Source organism: Vigna radiata, chromosome 10 (assembly GCF_000741045.1).
Source record: "Vigna radiata var. radiata cultivar VC1973A chromosome 10, Vradiata_ver6, whole genome shotgun sequence".
Classification (NCBI taxonomy): domain Eukaryota; kingdom Viridiplantae; phylum Streptophyta; class Magnoliopsida; order Fabales; family Fabaceae; genus Vigna; species Vigna radiata.
The window spans coordinates 16311345-16329947 of NC_028360.1; the positions used below are offsets into that span (position 1 = coordinate 16311345).

Below are 18603 nucleotides of genomic sequence, written 5' to 3' on the forward strand. Positions count from 1 at the left end.
AACTATATTCCTATTGAGCGACTATGAAATTCTATGCTATAAATATTATTTTAAAAATAAAATAGTGTGTATTAAGATGGATGCCTTTTCCGAAAGAGGAAATGTGTATAATTTTTCAAGTGAGAAAAGAAAAAGAAAAAGAAAAGTGTATTTATAATTTGGTCAAAAAGTTAAGTATTTTCATAGCCACTACTTAGCATATTCTCGCCACTATATTTAGAAATTTCTCCAAAAGATGTTTTCTCTGCTTTACCTAAATTCTTCCTATGGAGTCAAATAAATGTTTAAGATTACTTTAACAAATAAATCTTTACTTTTTAAAGTTCAGATTATTTGAAAAAAATAATGGGATAAAACATATTCAAGTTTTTTTTTGTGTTTGTCTAATTTATTTGTTGTAATAAAAGTATGTATTCTTTTGTGTTTTAGTAAATAATTTGTTCAAAATAAATAATTATTTACTTAAGAAAGATATATTTTTAGTTGAATTGAAGTGGTTTATTGTTACACTTGTAAAAGAAATTCACTATTTCAAAAGTGGCTAACCTACAAAAAGTAGATGCCCACATTTACTTTATCTCTATATCACGATATTTTACCAATAAAATAATAACACGTGTTATTAAAAAAAATTAAATTAGAATAAAAACAGTATATTATAAACAAAAATATATAGTCAGTCTGTTAAACTATTCACATATATTTAGACGAAGATTTGAGATATTCAATTCGTAATATAAGGTGTCCCATAAATCTCACACAAAATAAAAATAAGATAAAATTGCTTTATATAAATAAGTGAAAAACATGTATGCATTTTGAAGATGTGTGTTTACTTCTTTTTTTTTTCTAAGATAACATAAAAATAAGAAATATAATTATAAAAATAAAATGTAAATAAGTTTTACAATTTTATTATATATAATTTTTTATTTATTTTATATTATAAAAAATTATTCTAGTTTAAAAGACGGTTAAATTGATTTAGAAATAGAAAATGTAAACAAAAAAAAAATGAAGATGTTGAAAACTATTTATGGAGCAAAAGATGTTATGCTTTTTGCGACAAATGGCTCTCTTTAATTTGGGGCTTCGTCCTTCGCTAACCTATCATAAACTTTGTACACACGTGAAAGTAAATATAACATCATCTTTTCTTCTTCTTTATTTTCATCCATTTTTTTCACTTTACAAATTAATTATCCTTTTTAAAATATATTAAAATTATAGATACCTCTTTCAATGTTTTCCTAATCATCTAAACATATTTATAAATAAAATGTTCATAATCAATGTTCTTTAAAAAAAATTAGATAGAAATAAAAAAAAAAAGCTATTTAGCCAACACCATCTAAAATTAATGTTAATTGTTGCACATAATTTATTATAATACATGAGAAACCTATTACTAAGAATAAAGTCTGCTACTTTCAAACAAATGACACAAGATATTTTGTAAAGGTGTTGGAGTAGTGCTCAAAAATATGTGTTGTGGAAATGGATAGGGACGACAACCTTTTTTTCTTCATGTGATCCATTAAAATAATGAACTTTTTTTTTCTCTCAATTAATGTTCTTTCATATGTTCAAAATTAAGATATTACACACTTAAAAACAAGATTATCTAACAATTACGTTAACCGAGAGAGAAATTCTATAGATTAGCAAAGCTTAAAACTTGTTTCTTTATCTGGCTAAATATAAAAAATGGCTTGATTTGTGTATCCTTTCTCTTTTTTCATAGCATATATCATCATGTTGGTCCCTTCATCCAATGATGGGAGTGTTGAATGTATCAAAATCATAATTACACACAATTTAACCTCTCCAGATTGGAGATACATATTAACCACGGATCTTTCCAGAGATTTTCTAAAAGGCACACTACTAATATGACAATGAATCAACCTTTAATCTAAATTTTAACATATGTGATTTTCTTCCTTAATTATATGTTTTTATTCGAAATTGTGAAAGAGACTTTAAAGAGTTGAAACTTCTTGAATGCTAGATTGTGTTTGAATTAAATTAAGTGTGATCGGAAGAGTTTAAATTACTAAAAGGATGAGAATATTTATAATAATAACATTTGTAAAGTGTATAAAAGTGATTGTTAACTTTCTAAATACAATTAATGTGGTATATATATACTGAGTCCAAAAATAAGATATTAACATGTTTTAGGTTTATAAAGGAGATTATTTACTAGAGATATAATATTAATGAGACATAAATTCTATCAGATATAAAACTAAGGATAATGATATTTGAACAACATTTTTTTGACAACATTTAAACATCGTTTATGTGTCATTCTGTGATTGGTCCATGTTGATGTTTATTATTATTATTGATTGTGAAGTAATTTTGGATCAATCACAGAATGACACATAGACGATGTTTAAATGTTGTCAAAAAAATGTTGTTCAAATATCATTATACTAATCATATAATGGATTGACATCAATATTTATCCAAAATCTTAAAACAATGAATTAGTAGTATTTCATTTTAGATAATGCTTTATTTTCTCATTTCTATTCAATGTGAAATTTAGATTCACACTTGGATTTCCACCATTTTCACTTATTTTACTCTGTAATTTCTACTTAATATAAAACTTTTACTTACATTTAAAATTCTAAAATATACACATAATTTTGAGGATCTGTCCATATATATTTCAATATTATTAAGAAATCTGAATGAATGAAGCATAATTATAAGACATATTTGGATGCAATGTAGAGTTTGACCTAGGTTTGGTTTGCGTGAATATTATAATAGAAAATGATTACTAGAATGAAAAATTGGGAAATGTATAGATGGAGGATGCACTTTGATGTTGTTTTTGGAATGCAAATAAAACTCCACCCTTCATACATAATCATCTTAATTATTATCAAGATTCGTTTTTTCCTAAGCCACTCTTCAAAGTTGACGTAAAAAAAAAGTAATAATCTTCAACTTATTCATCATTCTTAAACTTTTTTAATAAGATAATTCTTATTAAGGCTAATGCATACTTATCAATTACTTTCCATACTCAAAGATCAATTCATCTCATTCTTGTCTGGATTTGCTTCCTTCGAATCTCAGCTCAAAGTCAGACCCATTATATATATTCTAGAACAAAAATAAAATCAACTCATAAAAACATTAATTACCAATAAGAAAAACAATTTTCTTCCATCACGTCTACTATATATTTGAAACATTTCAAGTTATTTGTTTTTTTCTTTGGGAGATTTAAAAGGCATTCATTCGAAGGGGAGTTAATTGATTTACTTCATTTTCAATTGATTTGGAATTGTGGGTATAAATTGAGAATGTGATAATATATTACAGATGTTAAAATTTGGTTGAAACGGAAAGATATGTTATTGAGTATTTAAAATTTGGTTAAAATAGACTTTGCAAGTTAATAAATAAATATAATATATAGTGAATGAGAACTTATTTATTACAACTGTTTCATAGGTTTCAGAAACGAGGTCAATCAAATTAAAAGAAGAATAGACAAAATTGAAAAAAGATCGAACATCAAACAAATTAGGTATTAAAATTTTTCTCTTCCAAACATATATCTTGTAAATATTTTCAATATTATCGATTTTTTATGATCAAATTTCAATTGTTCTTTTAAGAGTTTGATTCTAAACACCTTAATTATACTAGCTAGAACTAGTTTCATTTAATGTTTTTTTATAACTGATGAGAGGAAGTTGATCTCAATTTTTAAAATCCCGTCTTAATATTTTTAGTATTTCATTTAGTATTTTTTTTTACACGCTATATTTTCTTTATTCTTTTACACAACCTATTGTCTTTATTTTATTAATCTTAAAAGGTAGCATTTAATTGCGATGTTTAGTTACAACTTAAATTTAAAACTTAACTATAAACAGTGAAGGATAAAACATGTCTGAACAATTGTATATTTAGCGTAAAATAGAAAGAAAATAATATTTAGATTATTTCTCTTAATTGTTAGTCATCTTTCTCATTATCCTTTTACTATTTGTTTTCAACTAAATCTCTCGTTTTCACCCTTCAAAATTTTAAAAGTTAAAAAGATATAACAACCCAGTAACAATTTGGACTCTATAAATACAGAAGGGAACAGCATTGTACAATAACTAAGGCTTCATGTTCATCCCTGATAGACTTGCAAAACGGAAGAACAGGTATAAATAATGATAACAAATTTTTGGGACCCTTTCTATAACTGTAAGAGAAGAGAGCAAGAAGAGACACATAACTTCCATATGGTTAATAAAATATACAAAGAGCATAAGCTATAGATAAAGCAAATTTCTCCGACGAACTCGACCTGCTCTTTTATTTGGAGGAGCAGTGGCTTCATCACTCCCAGGAAATTCCCACCTCACAATGTCACCATCCCAAGCTGAAGAGATCATCATTGGATAAAATGGGTGCCAACTACAATCTCGTACAGGTGCTTCATGATGATCAAGTTTTGCAACTTGTGCACCACTTACCTGCAAAATATAAATTCATTGAGTCAAATCTTCATACCAGTGCAGTTAACTATTCATAAAATATCTGAGAAGTTTCTTTTACCAGATCATATATATATACAGAGGAATCACTAGACCCGGTATAAATGTACTTTTGACCAGTGCTGCAACAAGAAATAAATTGTGTCATTCACATTCTTAAAAAAAAAAACAAAGAAAGGATCAGTGAGAACACGGAACATCATCACAAAAGAATCAATATTGAAATATGTTAAACAACAGATGTCAATTATCTATTTCAATCCACTAACAATTAGAAGTAAACGTGAATTGATTTAAACTTACAAAAGTGTAACCTAAACTGGAAAAGGGTTTTATCAACTCCACCATTCCACAACACGTCAAACGGGTATTATCTTTTATCCATATTTCCATAAACATAAAGGGGTTTTAGACAAAAGTTTTCAAGAATGACCACAATCATGAAAAACCAATTTGATTATTTCATGAAAAATGTATTCTCTCAGCAACATTTAGTCCCAACACCAGAGGAAACTTGTTCTATTAATTCAAACCTGGGTTTTATAATCTAATGAAACAAGATGTTCAAAATGTTGCAAATTTAAAAAAATCATGGATGCCAATGAAGCACAGCCACATCCTAGCCACTCAGTGAAACACATTCCAGTTACTAAACTAACAGCCATTGATTTGGATCATTACTCTAAAATATATAGCTATTTTGATATGAAAGTAACAAAGACAAAATATATAGCAATTTCATTTCAACACCTAGATATGTCGGATAAGTTACAATCTTAGATCATGTTAAAGAGCAACGTTAGACCAAAGTAAGAAAGTTCCAGAAGTAAATGATACCTGTATGAAGGTGAGAAATAACAGCGTACTAAAGTACGCAACACCGAGTGACCTTTATATGTTGCCAATGACTGATCATGAGGATGCTTTAGATTTCTTGCGTATTCAGGATAGTCCATCCACCGATAGTCCCACTCATCATCTCCAAGACCCAGACTGTTGGTTTAAGAAATAAACATCCTTCTTAACTTAAATACACATCACAGAACCAAAGTGTTGCCTTAGCATAAAATATCACGCCAAATCAATAACCATCCAATATATCAATTGAAAGAGTAAGTTCCACTCATGCAGCATCAGTAAACTACAGAATTCTCAGTCCAATTGTTCACATCAGTTCAGAACCAGAATAACATTTACAAGGGGATAGCAATAGAATCAACAGACGCAAGGTAACTTCCAAACTCAATTAATACTTCATATTTTTGTAGATCTAACATTTCAAATCAATATTAGCTTTTTCACTTTTTAGATCTTATTTTTTAAATTACTGTCAGTTTATTTGTCTCTTTATTCTTTCTTCCTTCTACAGCAAAGCAAATTCAGGTTACAGAGAGAAGCTATGAAATTCATTGGCATAAATCTTAAAACACGTAACAAAGTGAGAGATAAAAAAGTTTTACTTTATAGCATTAGAAGACATCTTCCTTATATCCCATAATTTGGTAGTTTGATCTTTTCCATTTGAAATTAAATATCGACCATCTCCACGGCTATTAATGAATGTAATGCCTTCTAAATGTCCCATTAAGATACCAGCCGGTTGTCCTTTGGTGACAAAGCAACGTCTGTCCCAAACCTGCACAATGTCACAACAGCCATGAATATTGAAAATTATTAATAGTGTCAATGAGCAACAACTTGAGAGTTAACATTAAATCTTCAGCTCATTAGTTATTAACCAGGTCCAAGCTTCAAATAGCAGTCTTTGGGCTTGCATCTTGAGATGCAACTACATTCATAAATATATACTTATATTATATAATGTGATATTTATAGAAAACTCGTTCCTTAGTATGCAACATAAACCGAAGATATCCAATACTTGAAAAGCTTGGCTTAAACAACAACCAACAAGTCACTAGCATAAATATTGCCCAACTATTGGGGCTCTTTATATTGCCAAGTTTTTTCTTGAAAACGTAGCTAATCCATTAATCTAGATCTAACCAGTTACCACATTAAATGTTAGTAAACATGTTCCTTTTTATGCAATTAAATAATACCACTGAAATAAATATACTAATAGTCACATATCAACTTACCTCAAAAACAATAAAGGCAAGCAATACAAAGCCTATCATTCTTTTTCCCAAAATCATCCATATAAAAACTACCAAGCATTTGAAGAATACACTTACAAGCACAAAGGCTTAAAAAAGTTGTAAAGCACTCTGAGGAAGTTCGACTTGCAGATTTTGATTAATTTCAAAGAAAAATAAAATGCAAAACCTTGGAAATCACCAATTGCACCACTATATATCAAAGAAAAAAATCTCAAGAAACCCCTTAATCTTGGAGAACACCTAAATGCTGGTTTGTTTTACACCTTCAGGAAAGTTAATTTATTTTACAGTAAAAGGCCCTTCCCCATATTAAATTGCTATCGGAAACATTTAAACATAAATAAATAGATATTAAAATATTAAATTCCAAGTAAACACATACATTCCAGTCTTCAAGTTAGTTAAAATAGGTCTAGCAGAAGAAACAGAAAAATGAAATTCAAGTATCCTAGTTCTTCATGATTATGAAAAACACACTTGGTTTTAGTAAAGATGAAACAACAAAAACCTATATCCTTAGCTTTAAAATACATTCAAATTAATTGCATGGCCATCATCGGCTGAAATCAAATTAAATCAACTACCCTTTCACCATAACAGTTTAAGGGTATGTTTTGACAAATGTCTCCATAAAGACTTTTAGGAGAGAAAAAACACGAAGAAAAAAATGAAATTGACTTCTCCACAAGTTAAAAGTAATTTATGCACAAGCTAATTTGTAAACGCTCTCATAGCTTCTCCAAAAACCTTTTTTTACTTCATATTTTTCTCTCTCCTAAAGGTCCTTATGGAGAAACTTTTCCAAACCAGTCCTAATAGTGGCTCTAAGGGTGTGATCGGTACTATAAACTTAACTCACCAATAATGGAATAAAAGCATGCTGTAAACAAAAATATCACTGCCAACAAAGAAATCAGCAGAAATTGTCAAATTCATTTTAACCAAATAATATGAATATTACCTTACAGAAACTATCATCACTTCCAGAATATATTAGATGTCCAGATTCATCAGCGAAGCAGACGGTGTTAACATCAGACTGCAACAAGAAAAGGCACATCAGATATGATCCACTTCCATGCTCACAGATAAAGGTCCAACTTGATTAAATGTACTACAATGATTGTAAATTCTACAAAGATAAAGGAAAAGGCAGAGTATTCTCGGGCTCAAAATTTGGTTGCCTTCCCAAAATTCCCAACTCTATTCCAAAATGGACCATGACTAGTTTTGAATGGTTCAGGGGAAAATATCTAAATTTAGTGTCAGTCATTATTCAGATTGTAAGCAGTCAGCCAACTTTTAATCACTATCCTCGCATATTTCAATTTTATTGTTAATTATTCAAAATTAGCAACTAGTTATACCAAATAGTATATAATACCTGGTGGGCAGGAATTCTAAGGCTAAGCTTATCTGCTCCAAGATCATATACACATATTGAGCTGTCACTAGTTCCAGCCACAAGCTCTTGCCCATCCGTTGAAAACTTGATAGAGAAAATTCCAAATTCATCATCATCGTGATCAGAAGAGAAATTTAATCCATGGTGAATTTCCTGCATAGTAGAAAGGTTCCCAAATGTAAAGCAAACTATTACTTAATGTGTGGGCATACATATATTACTGGTGGAAAAAAGGCACTCATTGTCTGCATTTTTAATCGAAAGAAGATAGAGGATAAAAGTTGGATAGAAAATGATAGGTCAAAGGGTATAATAAGATAGGGTATTTTCTATATTATCGTTATAGATATCATAAAATATTTTAGGTTGGAAGTTTAATGCATAAGAACAAATCTGTGTATGCTACTTAATATCAACAATAAATAAAAAGGATGGTTGCATCTTTAGCAAAGAACGTTACAAATTTTTGCATTTTATAGAAGAACAAGAAGCCTTTCTTTATTTTACAGATTTAAATTGCTTAGAACAAGGAGACAACTTTTGCATTAGCCGGTGGTTGATCTTACAAGAATAACGCAGAATACAGTTATTGAAAGTAATATAATTTTTACACAACTAGGAAAATAACTGTAAACGTCATTTGCTTACCACTCTACAACATTAAAAAGCTATGAAAATATATTTGACTGGCTATAAAGAATGAGAGTGAACAAGTTTCAGTACTTACTGTAATGTTTGCTATTGACTCTGTTGTTGCAGATCCAACAGTAACAATATGGATAATCGGTGACATACTGGCATAAACCTGCAATAATTAATTAACAAATTGCCAAATGTGAGCTGCAAGAAATTAAAAGAAACAAAGGGGTTAACCGCTCAGACTTGTAATAAAGGTGCTCACATTCACGAGCCATGGTCAAAATTAAATTAGAATTTTGATTCTATGCTGGTTTTTTCATATTGTGCCTTAAGTTACATTGATTTGGTAATTCAAAATATATTATAAGTATTTTTAATATATCAGATTCGGTGTAATTTGGAGGCACGGTAGAGTGAGAGTACCAAAAGACCAGTAAAGAATTTGGCCTCACAGAATAGGTAGTATTTATTTGTAAATCCTTAATCCTAGTAATATCCACGAACACCACCTTCATTAGCGATCAACTCAACTTACAAGATAGAGTTTATCTGGTGACAGAGATGTATCAGTAATTGTCCAACGTAAGTTTCTAGCAGAGATGTCCTTTTTAACTTTCCAGCCCCTATCAACATCATAGACCCGGATGTGGCTTCCCTGTATTATAACAAAGCACGAACAACTACAAATGAAGATCTAGTGACCCTTTTGTACTGGTACAAAACTCTTCAGTTTAACAGAACCATCTTCAGCTTCAAACATAATTTAAACATACAAGTACATGAATTACAATGATAATGATAATAATAACCTGGAATCCAGCAATAAAAAGAGAACCATCATCAGAAAACTGTGAAACATAGGCACGGCTTTTCATCCTATCCACAATCCAAGGACCTTTGGTAGGCAAATACCGGCTTAACACATGACATCCATCAGCTGATGAAAATCTCCCTCTTCCTGAAAAATTACCTTCTCTACCAACTAACATTCTCACAGTAGATGCAGGTAACCTCATCCTACCAGGAACAACACGGCCCAAAAGCTCATGGGGACTTGACCTAAGTTTTGTGAGCTGTGCAATTTCATGATCAAGATGACTATCCCTTTCTCCAGCTATTCCACCCGCGGAAGATTCATTACTGGCACCACCGTCATTACAAGTACTCTTATTTTTGTTCGACCGACTCATAATTCTCCCAATATCCTGAAAACAAAGCATCAAGTCCAATAAGAAACCCTGAGCCAGAAAAATTTTAAGCCACCAATATTCAACAATATACGGAAAATCTTGTAATTTTGAAGTATTTCAACATTCAACGCTAACATTCAGTGCCAAAGAGAAACCCTTTCAGTCTCACACAGTGAAGAAGCAAATCATATGAAATAAACTAAAAACAGTGGTTGCTCACAGCCAAAAGGTTTTCATTTGCGGTTCTCTTTGGTGGATGCAGCAAAAAGTAGGTGTAAAATGAAAGAGCAAACCAATTGAAAAAAAAAAAGGAACTTTAGTCTAATTACGACAATTAAAAGGAAAACGAATATCTGAATACCAATACGAAACACAATTGAGCATCATTGAAGAACGAAAGATCAAACAGCTGAAGTGAAAATTGAAATATATATATATAAAAAAATAAAAAAAAAAGTCACCAGAGGGATCATTGGAGATTGAAGGTGACCTCTGATTTGGAACAAGAAGTGAAAGTCTTGAATTGAATGAGTTGGATTTTGGTGTTGCAGTGTGTGAGTGATGCAATTTGGGAAGAATGAATATTAAATATTGGAAAATTAGAAATGTCAAAGGCCCTTCATTTCCTTGCCTTTGCTTCGTTTCTTCACAAATTGCTATCTGAACACGTAATACAGACTACCAGCTACTCACTCAAGCTCTAACTTAAATTAACATTCAAAACAATAATTATTTTCATACTAAAAATTCAAATTAAAAATCACTTTATTATAATAATAATAATAATAATAATAATATCCTTTAACAGGACATTTAATATTTATATTAATTATCTAACATATTTCATTAAATACCATTTATGGTTTCTAAAAAACGGTTCTTTTTTTCCGGAAATGGACATAATTGTAGTAATTATTTGGTTTAGACACTCTTTGTCCCTAAGTTAAGTGATGTTCAGTTTAGTTTCCATTTTTAAAAATGTCGACCTTTAGTCTTTATGATATAAAAAATGTATCAAATCAGTTTTATTCGTTAACAAATCACAAGTTGTTCATTAAGTGATATGTTGTTCATAACACCTTCCGTTAACAAATCACAAAATATTGGATATCTAGACATGAAAACTTGTGATTTATTGTTCATTAAGTGCTGCTATGAGGACAAATCACAAGTTTTTCATTAAGTGACTTGTTGTTCATAACACCTTCCATTAACAAATCACAAAATATTGGATATCTAGATATGAAAACTTGTGATTTATTGTTTATTAAGTGCTGCCATGAGGAAAAAATCACAAGTTTTTCATTAAGTGAACAAATCACAAAATATTGTATATCTAGATATGAAAACTTGTGATTTATTGTTCATTAAGTGCTGTCATAAGGACAAATGACAAGTTTTTCATTAAGTGATTTGTTGTTCATAACACCTTCCGTTAACAAATCACAAAATATTGGATATCTAGATATGAAAAATTATGATTTATTGCCATGAGGACTCATATGATACATTTTTCATATCATAGGACTAAAGGTTAACATGTTTAAAAGCGAGGACTAAACTAAACATCAGAACTTAACTTAGGAACCAAAAAAGAGTTTAAATCTAATTATTTTATCTGTAAGAAAAAAAAATAACATTGTAGTCATTTACTTCATAAAAGGTCGTTTCATTTAAAAAAAAAAAAACAAATTCATATGCTTTTCATCATTTATGAAAGTTTTGTTTGATTCCTTTTCATAGATAAAAAAACTAAATATACCTTATAGAATTAAAAACAAACATTATTTAATTTTAGAAACTAATAACGTATTTAACTTATAATATATTTCAAGAAAATAACATGTTAAATATGTATCTCAAAAAATAACAATATTTAGGTTAATATATAATTGAAATTTTATAAGACTCTTCAAGACGGCTAAAGTATTAAATATTTTTAATAAGTTCAGGAAAAAGGTTTCATAAAAAATCATGCACACACGAGGAGAAGTTGATGGAAGGAATGTTTCTGCATTACTTTTTCATCCTTTCTTGCACTATATGTAATTTTACTTTTAATGGTGTCATGCTAAATTTGGCAAGTATATTAAAGCCAATTGTAGTATAATTTAGAGTGTGGTCCAAGTCACAAATTGAAAAGTTTACATATATTATATATTATTGTAATATCAATTATAACTCTTAAAATTGAATTTTAAATTTTATATTAGATAAAAATAAGAAAATAAAACATTATATAAAAATATAAATAGAGAGTATATTAATTCTTTGTTTGGTTAGGTTCAAATATCATAGATATTATATTTTTTTCAAATTCTCTCTTTTTATAAACTTAATAAAAACTATTTCGAAAAAAACTTTTAAATCATATGTTGATATTGTTCAAAATTACCAATATAAAATTACATTTACCTATCTTCTTTTATACCTTTTTTTGACCTATACAAAGGTGTAGGATTAGTATTTTCGCTAACATTTTAGAAATTTGCATGAAGATATTTATGAAGAATTTTAATGTATATGATTTATCTTTTCATTCATATTAATTAAGAAGTGCAATATATCTATTGTGACTTACTGAATAATCAAATAATTATTTAAAGTATATATAGTAAGAAAGGAAAATATTACAATCATCACAAAATCTATAGTTTTCTTTTATATTTGGTAAAACTGACAACCTTCTCTTACATTGTTATCATTTTTGCACTACTTCCATTATTCTTTTATTTATTATTTTGAAAGAATTTTTCATTTTAACTTTAAATATGTAAGATATTAATTATATATCTATTACTTTTACTTTTTTTTAAGATAAAGGAATAGTATAGTATGGCAATATCAAATTATTAAATAACAGGAATGAAATACAAAATATATGAATATTTTAGGTAAATATAAATATTAATGGTTTTTCTTAATTTCATGCTGTAAAATTTTTTAGACAAGAACGTGGACTAACAGTGGTGTATCTGGTTACAAGAAGAGGAAAAAACTCAAATTCATTATCACATAGTAATTGAAAGCCTTCGTTTTTTTGTATTCTGTGGCACTGTCTGTTATTTTATGCCTTGAGAATCCTAAATGGATCCAAAAGAATCTGATAAATGGTGGTAAATTTCTTTCTCTCTATGAACTAATGCAAGCCTGGATCTCTTCCAGAGTTTTTCCTTTGGTTTCTGGGACTAATTTTGCTACAAACAGAATAGTTAAGAGGGAAAATCCAGCATACAAAAACAAAGTACCTGCACAGAGAAAAACAAAACAACATAAATACATTTATAATAGGCACAAGAAATTAAGAATGCATGTTTTGTGCTTACCTGGAGAACTCCAACTCATTAGAAAGTTGAAAGTATATGAAACTATCCAAGCTCCTAACCAATTCAACAAAACCACCAAGCTTCCAGCAGTTCCTTTCACGTTTATGGGAAAGATCTGTGAAATATGAAAAGTAACATCAAGTTTATGCAAATTTTGGTTTTTAACTATCAGTGTGTTGGTCCCTTTAAAATTGTTACATCTCTTGTATAGAACACTTTTTAGGCAAATATTGATGGCTGCCATTTCAATGTTGAGTAGCAGTATATGGTACAAGGGTCTTCTGTTATAAATTTTGGTGTCATATGTAACATACCTCAGACATTATCACCCAAGGAACTGGTCCCATTCCAATTGAAAATGCTGCTATATAGATCTGATCACAGTAAGATTCAAAAGATGGGACAATTTCAGGTCAAACTAGAATTTGATAGAACGTGGGGAGTGGGGTAGGAATTAATGTTGCAGAAGAAAACTCACCAACACGCCAGTAACTGCTAATATAGGTACCCACTCAAGCAATAAGCTTTGGTCCTGATCCATCCAGTCATCAACAATTTTAGAATATAGGCACACATAAGGACCATGTGCAGATAAAATTATTCAAATGTAATACTGTTCTGGTTTAAAGTTTAAATGACCTCAAATCAGAGTATTCAAGTGTGTTTTTTTAGGAAGATTCACTTTAAAAACTCTTGAACCTCAAAACATGGAGTGTTAGAAAACAAACTAGTAAGGTTAAAAATTTGGAATACTATAAAACAAGCTCGTTTACTTTACTTAGTTCTGTTTTATCATGACAGTACATATGCATTTTATACTGAAGACTTGCCTTGAGGTAGAAAGCAATTCCTGCTATAAAGCAACCTAAGAATGTCCCACTTGCAGAAACCTGCATGTTTACAAGAACTTCTGTTCAGCAACAAAGTTCTTACACCGTTTAATTTTACTTGTTCTTGATAAATAAGTGCTTTCAGATAGATTTACCATTATAAGAGGTCTTCTTCCAGACCTATCCATCAAAATGGCTCCCAATATAGTAAATGGAACCTGTCAATCATTGTAACTGGGGAAGTTCAAACACAATAATGTTATTCACGCTATTGATTTATTAGAAACTAGTAGAGGGATAAACTACCTGCATACAAGCATATGCTACGGTTCCAGCTTTTCCTGAAGAAAGTCCTGCAAATTCAACAGTTGAAGAAAAATAAATATGGCAAACCGAAGAAACTGGTTCTTCTGACTCTTGTCACTTACCAGCTGCTACAAAAGTCTCAGCTGTGTAGAATCCTATGCCATTGATTCCAACAGATTGTTGACATGCCATTAACCCAACCCCAATCTGAAATTGTGACAAAAATGCAATTTAGGCCTTTTGAGCAACTACGTTCGTTGTCACTTGATTTCTGCAAGAGAAGTGTGTTACTTACAACTAAAGAGCGCACATATTTGCTTTGGAACAAATCCAACAGCGTAGTCTTTGGAAGGCTTTGAAAAGTTTCAATATAATCCTATTCATCCAAAAACAGAAAACAGTTAGCTAAGGTCAAAAACATGTCAAGTTGTTTTGAAATTTCTCTGAAGGCTATCAATCAGCTTGGAATGTACCAGAATTTCAGCAGCTTCATGAGAAATATCCACATCTCTACCCCGAAGACTCCTTAAAGCAAGTTGAAATTCTTTTTCACGGCCAACCTTTGCCTAAAATAATACATACATGTTAATTTTCATTGCAAGATTAAGAAGAAAATACTGCATTGATTTGGTCCTTAGCAGCCGAATATGCTTACCAGCCATCTTGGGGACTCGGGGATAAAGCACAAACCAATCACCAAGAAAATGCAAGGTACTAGCCCTGCACAGTTCAAACCAAAGAAATAATAGTTACACCTTTGTATCCATAATTTGTTACACCTTAGCCTACAATTCAAAACTAATGTTATTATGTGCTTACCCGCTAGTGCAAGCTGTCTCCAGTTTACGACACTTCCTATTAAGAATGAAACAGACATTCCAATAACAATCAAAAGCTACAAAACAATCAGAGTCAGAGTCAAAATTCAACTCACTTGCAGCCAAGTCTTAAATTTTACATAAAGAACAATAGGAAAGTTCTAAACATTTCATCACCTGATTTGTTGTTGCAAGTCCTCCTCGAAGATCTTTGGGTGCTATTTCAGCTATGTATACCGGAACCTGTTCCATTTTACATACTTTTATTATGTATACTACAGTGAAGAGGAAACATATGAATAAACAAACATATTTAAGTTAGCCTAAACTTTATGAATGGAATAAGTGAAAGTTTCATGGGTTATCAAAATTAGTTACCACGTATGAGATAATTCCAATGCCGTACCCTGTGGAAAATCTTCCTAAGTCAAGGGAGTAAGAACTCTGCAACAACAGATAGAAAACAATAAAAACCTATCTAGTATTTTGCCACAACTTTTCTTCATAAGAACACGTATATGCAGAAAATGAATACCGTTGAGAAAAAGACAGCTAACCATCCTGTAATGCAAAAACCTGTTGAAATCCTCATTGCCTGTTTCGCATGAACAATATTATTAGAGTCAAGAAATCATCATAACATAACAGTTTATATTTGAATGGCAATGCAGAAATACAAGTCCTTTCGTAGTATCTATATATATACTATTCATTCATAAAAGCATTAACCAACATAACATGTTACATGCATAATTAATACATGGTTCGGAACATAGATTCTGTTTTTTAGGCATTTAGATTTCACATACCCCTTTTCGGCCAATGAAATCTGTAATCGGGCCACTGGTCATAGCCCCAAGCATTGCACCAATGGTTACTAAAGAACCAAACATTGAAAACTACCAATCCCAAAAAAGAAGGAAATGAGAAAAGAGAATATTATAGAAATGAGAATGTGAATGGAAAACGAAGAATATACTAACCTCAGCAAGAGATAGATTAAGATCTTCCCTTATAGCTGCTTGAGTGGGTGCTGAATAGCCCACCTGCCAAAATAATAACTTCAGCCCAACATAAAAAAAAAGGTAAAAGCTTTTTCATTTATGTACATTTGGTTTGATTTAGAATGTCTCTTTCTCAAGTCATGCACTTTCTTCTCTTTTAACTTCCCCTTTGAATAGTCTTGCCACTGGAAACATACACGACTTTCAACTGTAGTTTTCCTACGGTTTAAGATATATACTTACGCAAGTTCCAAAAGTGAATGAACCACAAACAGCAACAAGTGTGCTAAGCAAAACCATTGTAATGGATCCATTTTCCTCTGGTCGAATGAAGGGCTCTTGTAAACACTGGATCTTGGTGGCTTCAGCACTCTCCACATCCCTGTGCTGCTCAATCGCCATATTCTTAAATAAGAAGAACAATGGCCTCAAAAAAAGAGAATGGTGTGAATGGAGGACATGCAAAAGCATGGTGTGTTGCAGGGTATTTATATTGCATGAAACATTGAAAGATGTTTTGTTGTAAGGGCATGTGGGAATGAAGCTGTCACTGATGTGGCGTTCAGAAGAGAACAAATTTGAAGCTCTTCTTGGTGATGAATTAGAAGGTAACGAGTTACATCTAGTGCCACTGCATCATTATCCTTTCTTTATTCATCACACCTTACGTGGTTCCTACTCGGATCGAACAATAACAATATCAGACTTTTTTTCTATTGTTTTAAATAATGATAAGTCTTACGTAACACTTCAAAACATCTTAAAATATATTAATTTAGTTATTTTCTTAAATAAAATTCAACTTTAACGATTTAAATCATTATTTCACTCGTCAAAATAATAAATATTGTTATTATATATATTAATTAAATTTATATCAAAAAAATAAATTTGTAAATTGATTCAAGTCTCTTAAAACAGTTTTAATTAGAATAAAATTAAAAATAAGTTATAATGTAATCTAATAAACGTTAGGAATTATATTTTTCAATATATATAGCGTATATAAATAAATCATAGTATTAAATATCTATTATGAGCCTTAAAACTCATTCCATTTTTATATGGTTTGATGATCAGAATGTCCCGAGGTGTGTTATTTAACGTCAATTCAATGCAATGGATTCTAATTTTATGTAATTTTAATATTTATATTTGTCTAAGTTGTTGATTTAGTCAATATTAGTTTAATTTATTTTTATATTTATTTTACTTGGTGTCTTTTAGTATTAATTAAAATTTTGTTAATTGATATTAATTTTGTTTAGTTTAATATCTATATTTATTTATGAATATTACTAATTAAATTAATATTATTTTATTTATTTTTAATATTTATTCAAATTAATGTTAATTTAATCTATATAATTATAATTTTTTTGAATATTTATTTAAACATTTGTCAAGGTTACGTTAATTTATAATTTGTGTTTTTTCATGTCTTATAACAAGATGACAAATAAGTTTGAATTAATGATAAAAGATATTCTATTTGAGTATGTTTGTCTTGTTAGTCATAAGGTCATATTTATTTTATGCTATAAAGATTCTTTATCAATCTCTACTTTCTTGCATGTTTTTAGTTATTGTGTCATAAGTAACAATTTATGTTTATTGTTCTTATTTTTTTAATACTAATTTTCACTAACAGAAATGTATCTATTTAGAAAGTAAAAGTGAGACACACAAGTATATTCTACTCAATGGTACTAAATCTTATAATAAAAAGCAAATGAAAACTACTTGTGTGTTTTACTTTTATTTTCTCATTAATCCACTTGAACTAATGAAAATTGATATTAAAGTTATAAGAATGATGAATATAAATTCTCCCCTATAAAACAAGAACCAAGAGCATGCAAGAAGAAAGTAGAAATTGGTAAAGAATCTTTAAAACATGAAATATACTCAAATTGAATTTTTTTTACCTTTAATTCAAATTTATTTGTCATTTTGTTCTAAAACATGAAAAAACATAAATTATAAGATTAATGTAACTTAATTGACAAATGTTTAAATAAATATTGAAAAATTTATAATAGTATCAATCAAATTAACGTTAATTTGAATAAATATTAAAAATAAATTAATTAATGTTAATAACCGTCATAAATAAATATAGATATCAAAATAAATAAAATTAATATCAATCAACAAAAATGTAATAAATATTAAAATACACTAATTAAAATAAATATATTAGTGGAAATACATACTTATTTACATATATGTAAGTATTTTTGTTTGAGTCTCTATTAAATTTGTTTGATTTGTCCAAATATTTGAACAAAAAAATTAATTAAGCTATATGGATGTATAATTCTTTCATTATATTAGTGGAAATACATACGTATTTACATATTATTATGTTCTGTTGTTTTGTTTACTTTTATTTACATGTCAAAAAATTAAAAATTTAGAATTAATGTAGAATAAATT

The 18603-nt window shown here is 29.3% G+C and overlaps 2 protein-coding genes across 6 annotated transcripts; both read right to left on the reverse strand.

Moving 5' to 3' along the window:
- Nucleotides 1-4083: 4083 nt before the first annotated feature.
- LOC106776289 (LEC14B homolog) lies at nt 4084-10553 on the reverse strand. 5 transcript variants are annotated; one of them, XM_014663695.2, is made up of 10 exons: nt 10371-10553; nt 9500-9895; nt 9226-9345; nt 8779-8856; nt 8031-8204; nt 7608-7685; nt 5984-6159; nt 5361-5516; nt 4585-4645; nt 4084-4502 (listed from the first exon to the last, which is right to left on the reverse strand). In XM_014663695.2, the coding sequence occupies exons 2-10, from the start codon at nt 9878-9880 to the stop codon at nt 4299-4301; spliced, it is 1428 nt and encodes a 475-aa protein (XP_014519181.1). In that variant the 5' UTR covers nt 9881-9895; nt 10371-10553; the 3' UTR covers nt 4084-4298. The 5 variants fall into 5 exon arrangements, with proteins under 5 accessions (XP_014519181.1, XP_014519180.1, XP_022642537.1 ...); XM_014663694.2 differs by having other exon boundaries at nt 10342-10553; XM_022786816.1 differs by lacking the exon at nt 10371-10553 and adding an exon at nt 10242-10274.
- A 2232-nt stretch (nt 10554-12785) lies between these two features.
- Nucleotides 12786-16681, reverse strand: LOC106775339 (sugar transporter ERD6-like 16). The gene is made up of 18 exons (XM_014662449.2): nt 16408-16681; nt 16144-16206; nt 15970-16059; nt 15696-15755; nt 15539-15604; nt 15338-15403; nt 15162-15237; nt 14998-15062; nt 14816-14908; nt 14638-14718; nt 14465-14549; nt 14343-14389; nt 14192-14254; nt 14037-14096; nt 13685-13738; nt 13521-13580; nt 13207-13321; nt 12786-13128 (listed from the first exon to the last, which is right to left on the reverse strand). Exons 1-18 carry the CDS (start codon nt 16633-16635, stop codon nt 13013-13015), a joined length of 1488 nt encoding a protein of 495 aa, XP_014517935.2. The 5' UTR covers nt 16636-16681; the 3' UTR covers nt 12786-13012.
- Nucleotides 16682-18603: the final 1922 nt, after the last annotated feature.

Excerpts from the sequence above, each read along its gene's own strand:
- LOC106776289 (XM_014663694.2), bottom strand. Across the intron at positions 8,857-9,225 it reads CACCAGATAAACTCTATCTT|GTTTATGCCAGTATGTCACC; the intron begins GTAAGTTGAGTT and ends TAATTATTGCAG. Across the intron at positions 8,205-8,778 it reads AGTCAATAGCAAACATTACA|GAAATTCACCATGGATTAAA; the intron begins GTAAGTACTGAA and ends TCTACTATGCAG.
- LOC106775339 (XM_014662449.2), bottom strand. The coding sequence starts at position 16,635 with ATGCTTTTGCATGTCCTCCATTCACACCATTCTCTTTTTTTGAGGCCA. Across the intron at positions 13,581-13,684 it reads TAGCAGTTACTGGCGTGTTG|ATCTATATAGCAGCATTTTC; the intron begins GTGAGTTTTCTT and ends TACTGTGATCAG. Across the intron at positions 13,129-13,206 it reads AATGAGTTGGAGTTCTCCAG|GTACTTTGTTTTTGTATGCT; the intron begins GTAAGCACAAAA and ends TTCTCTGTGCAG.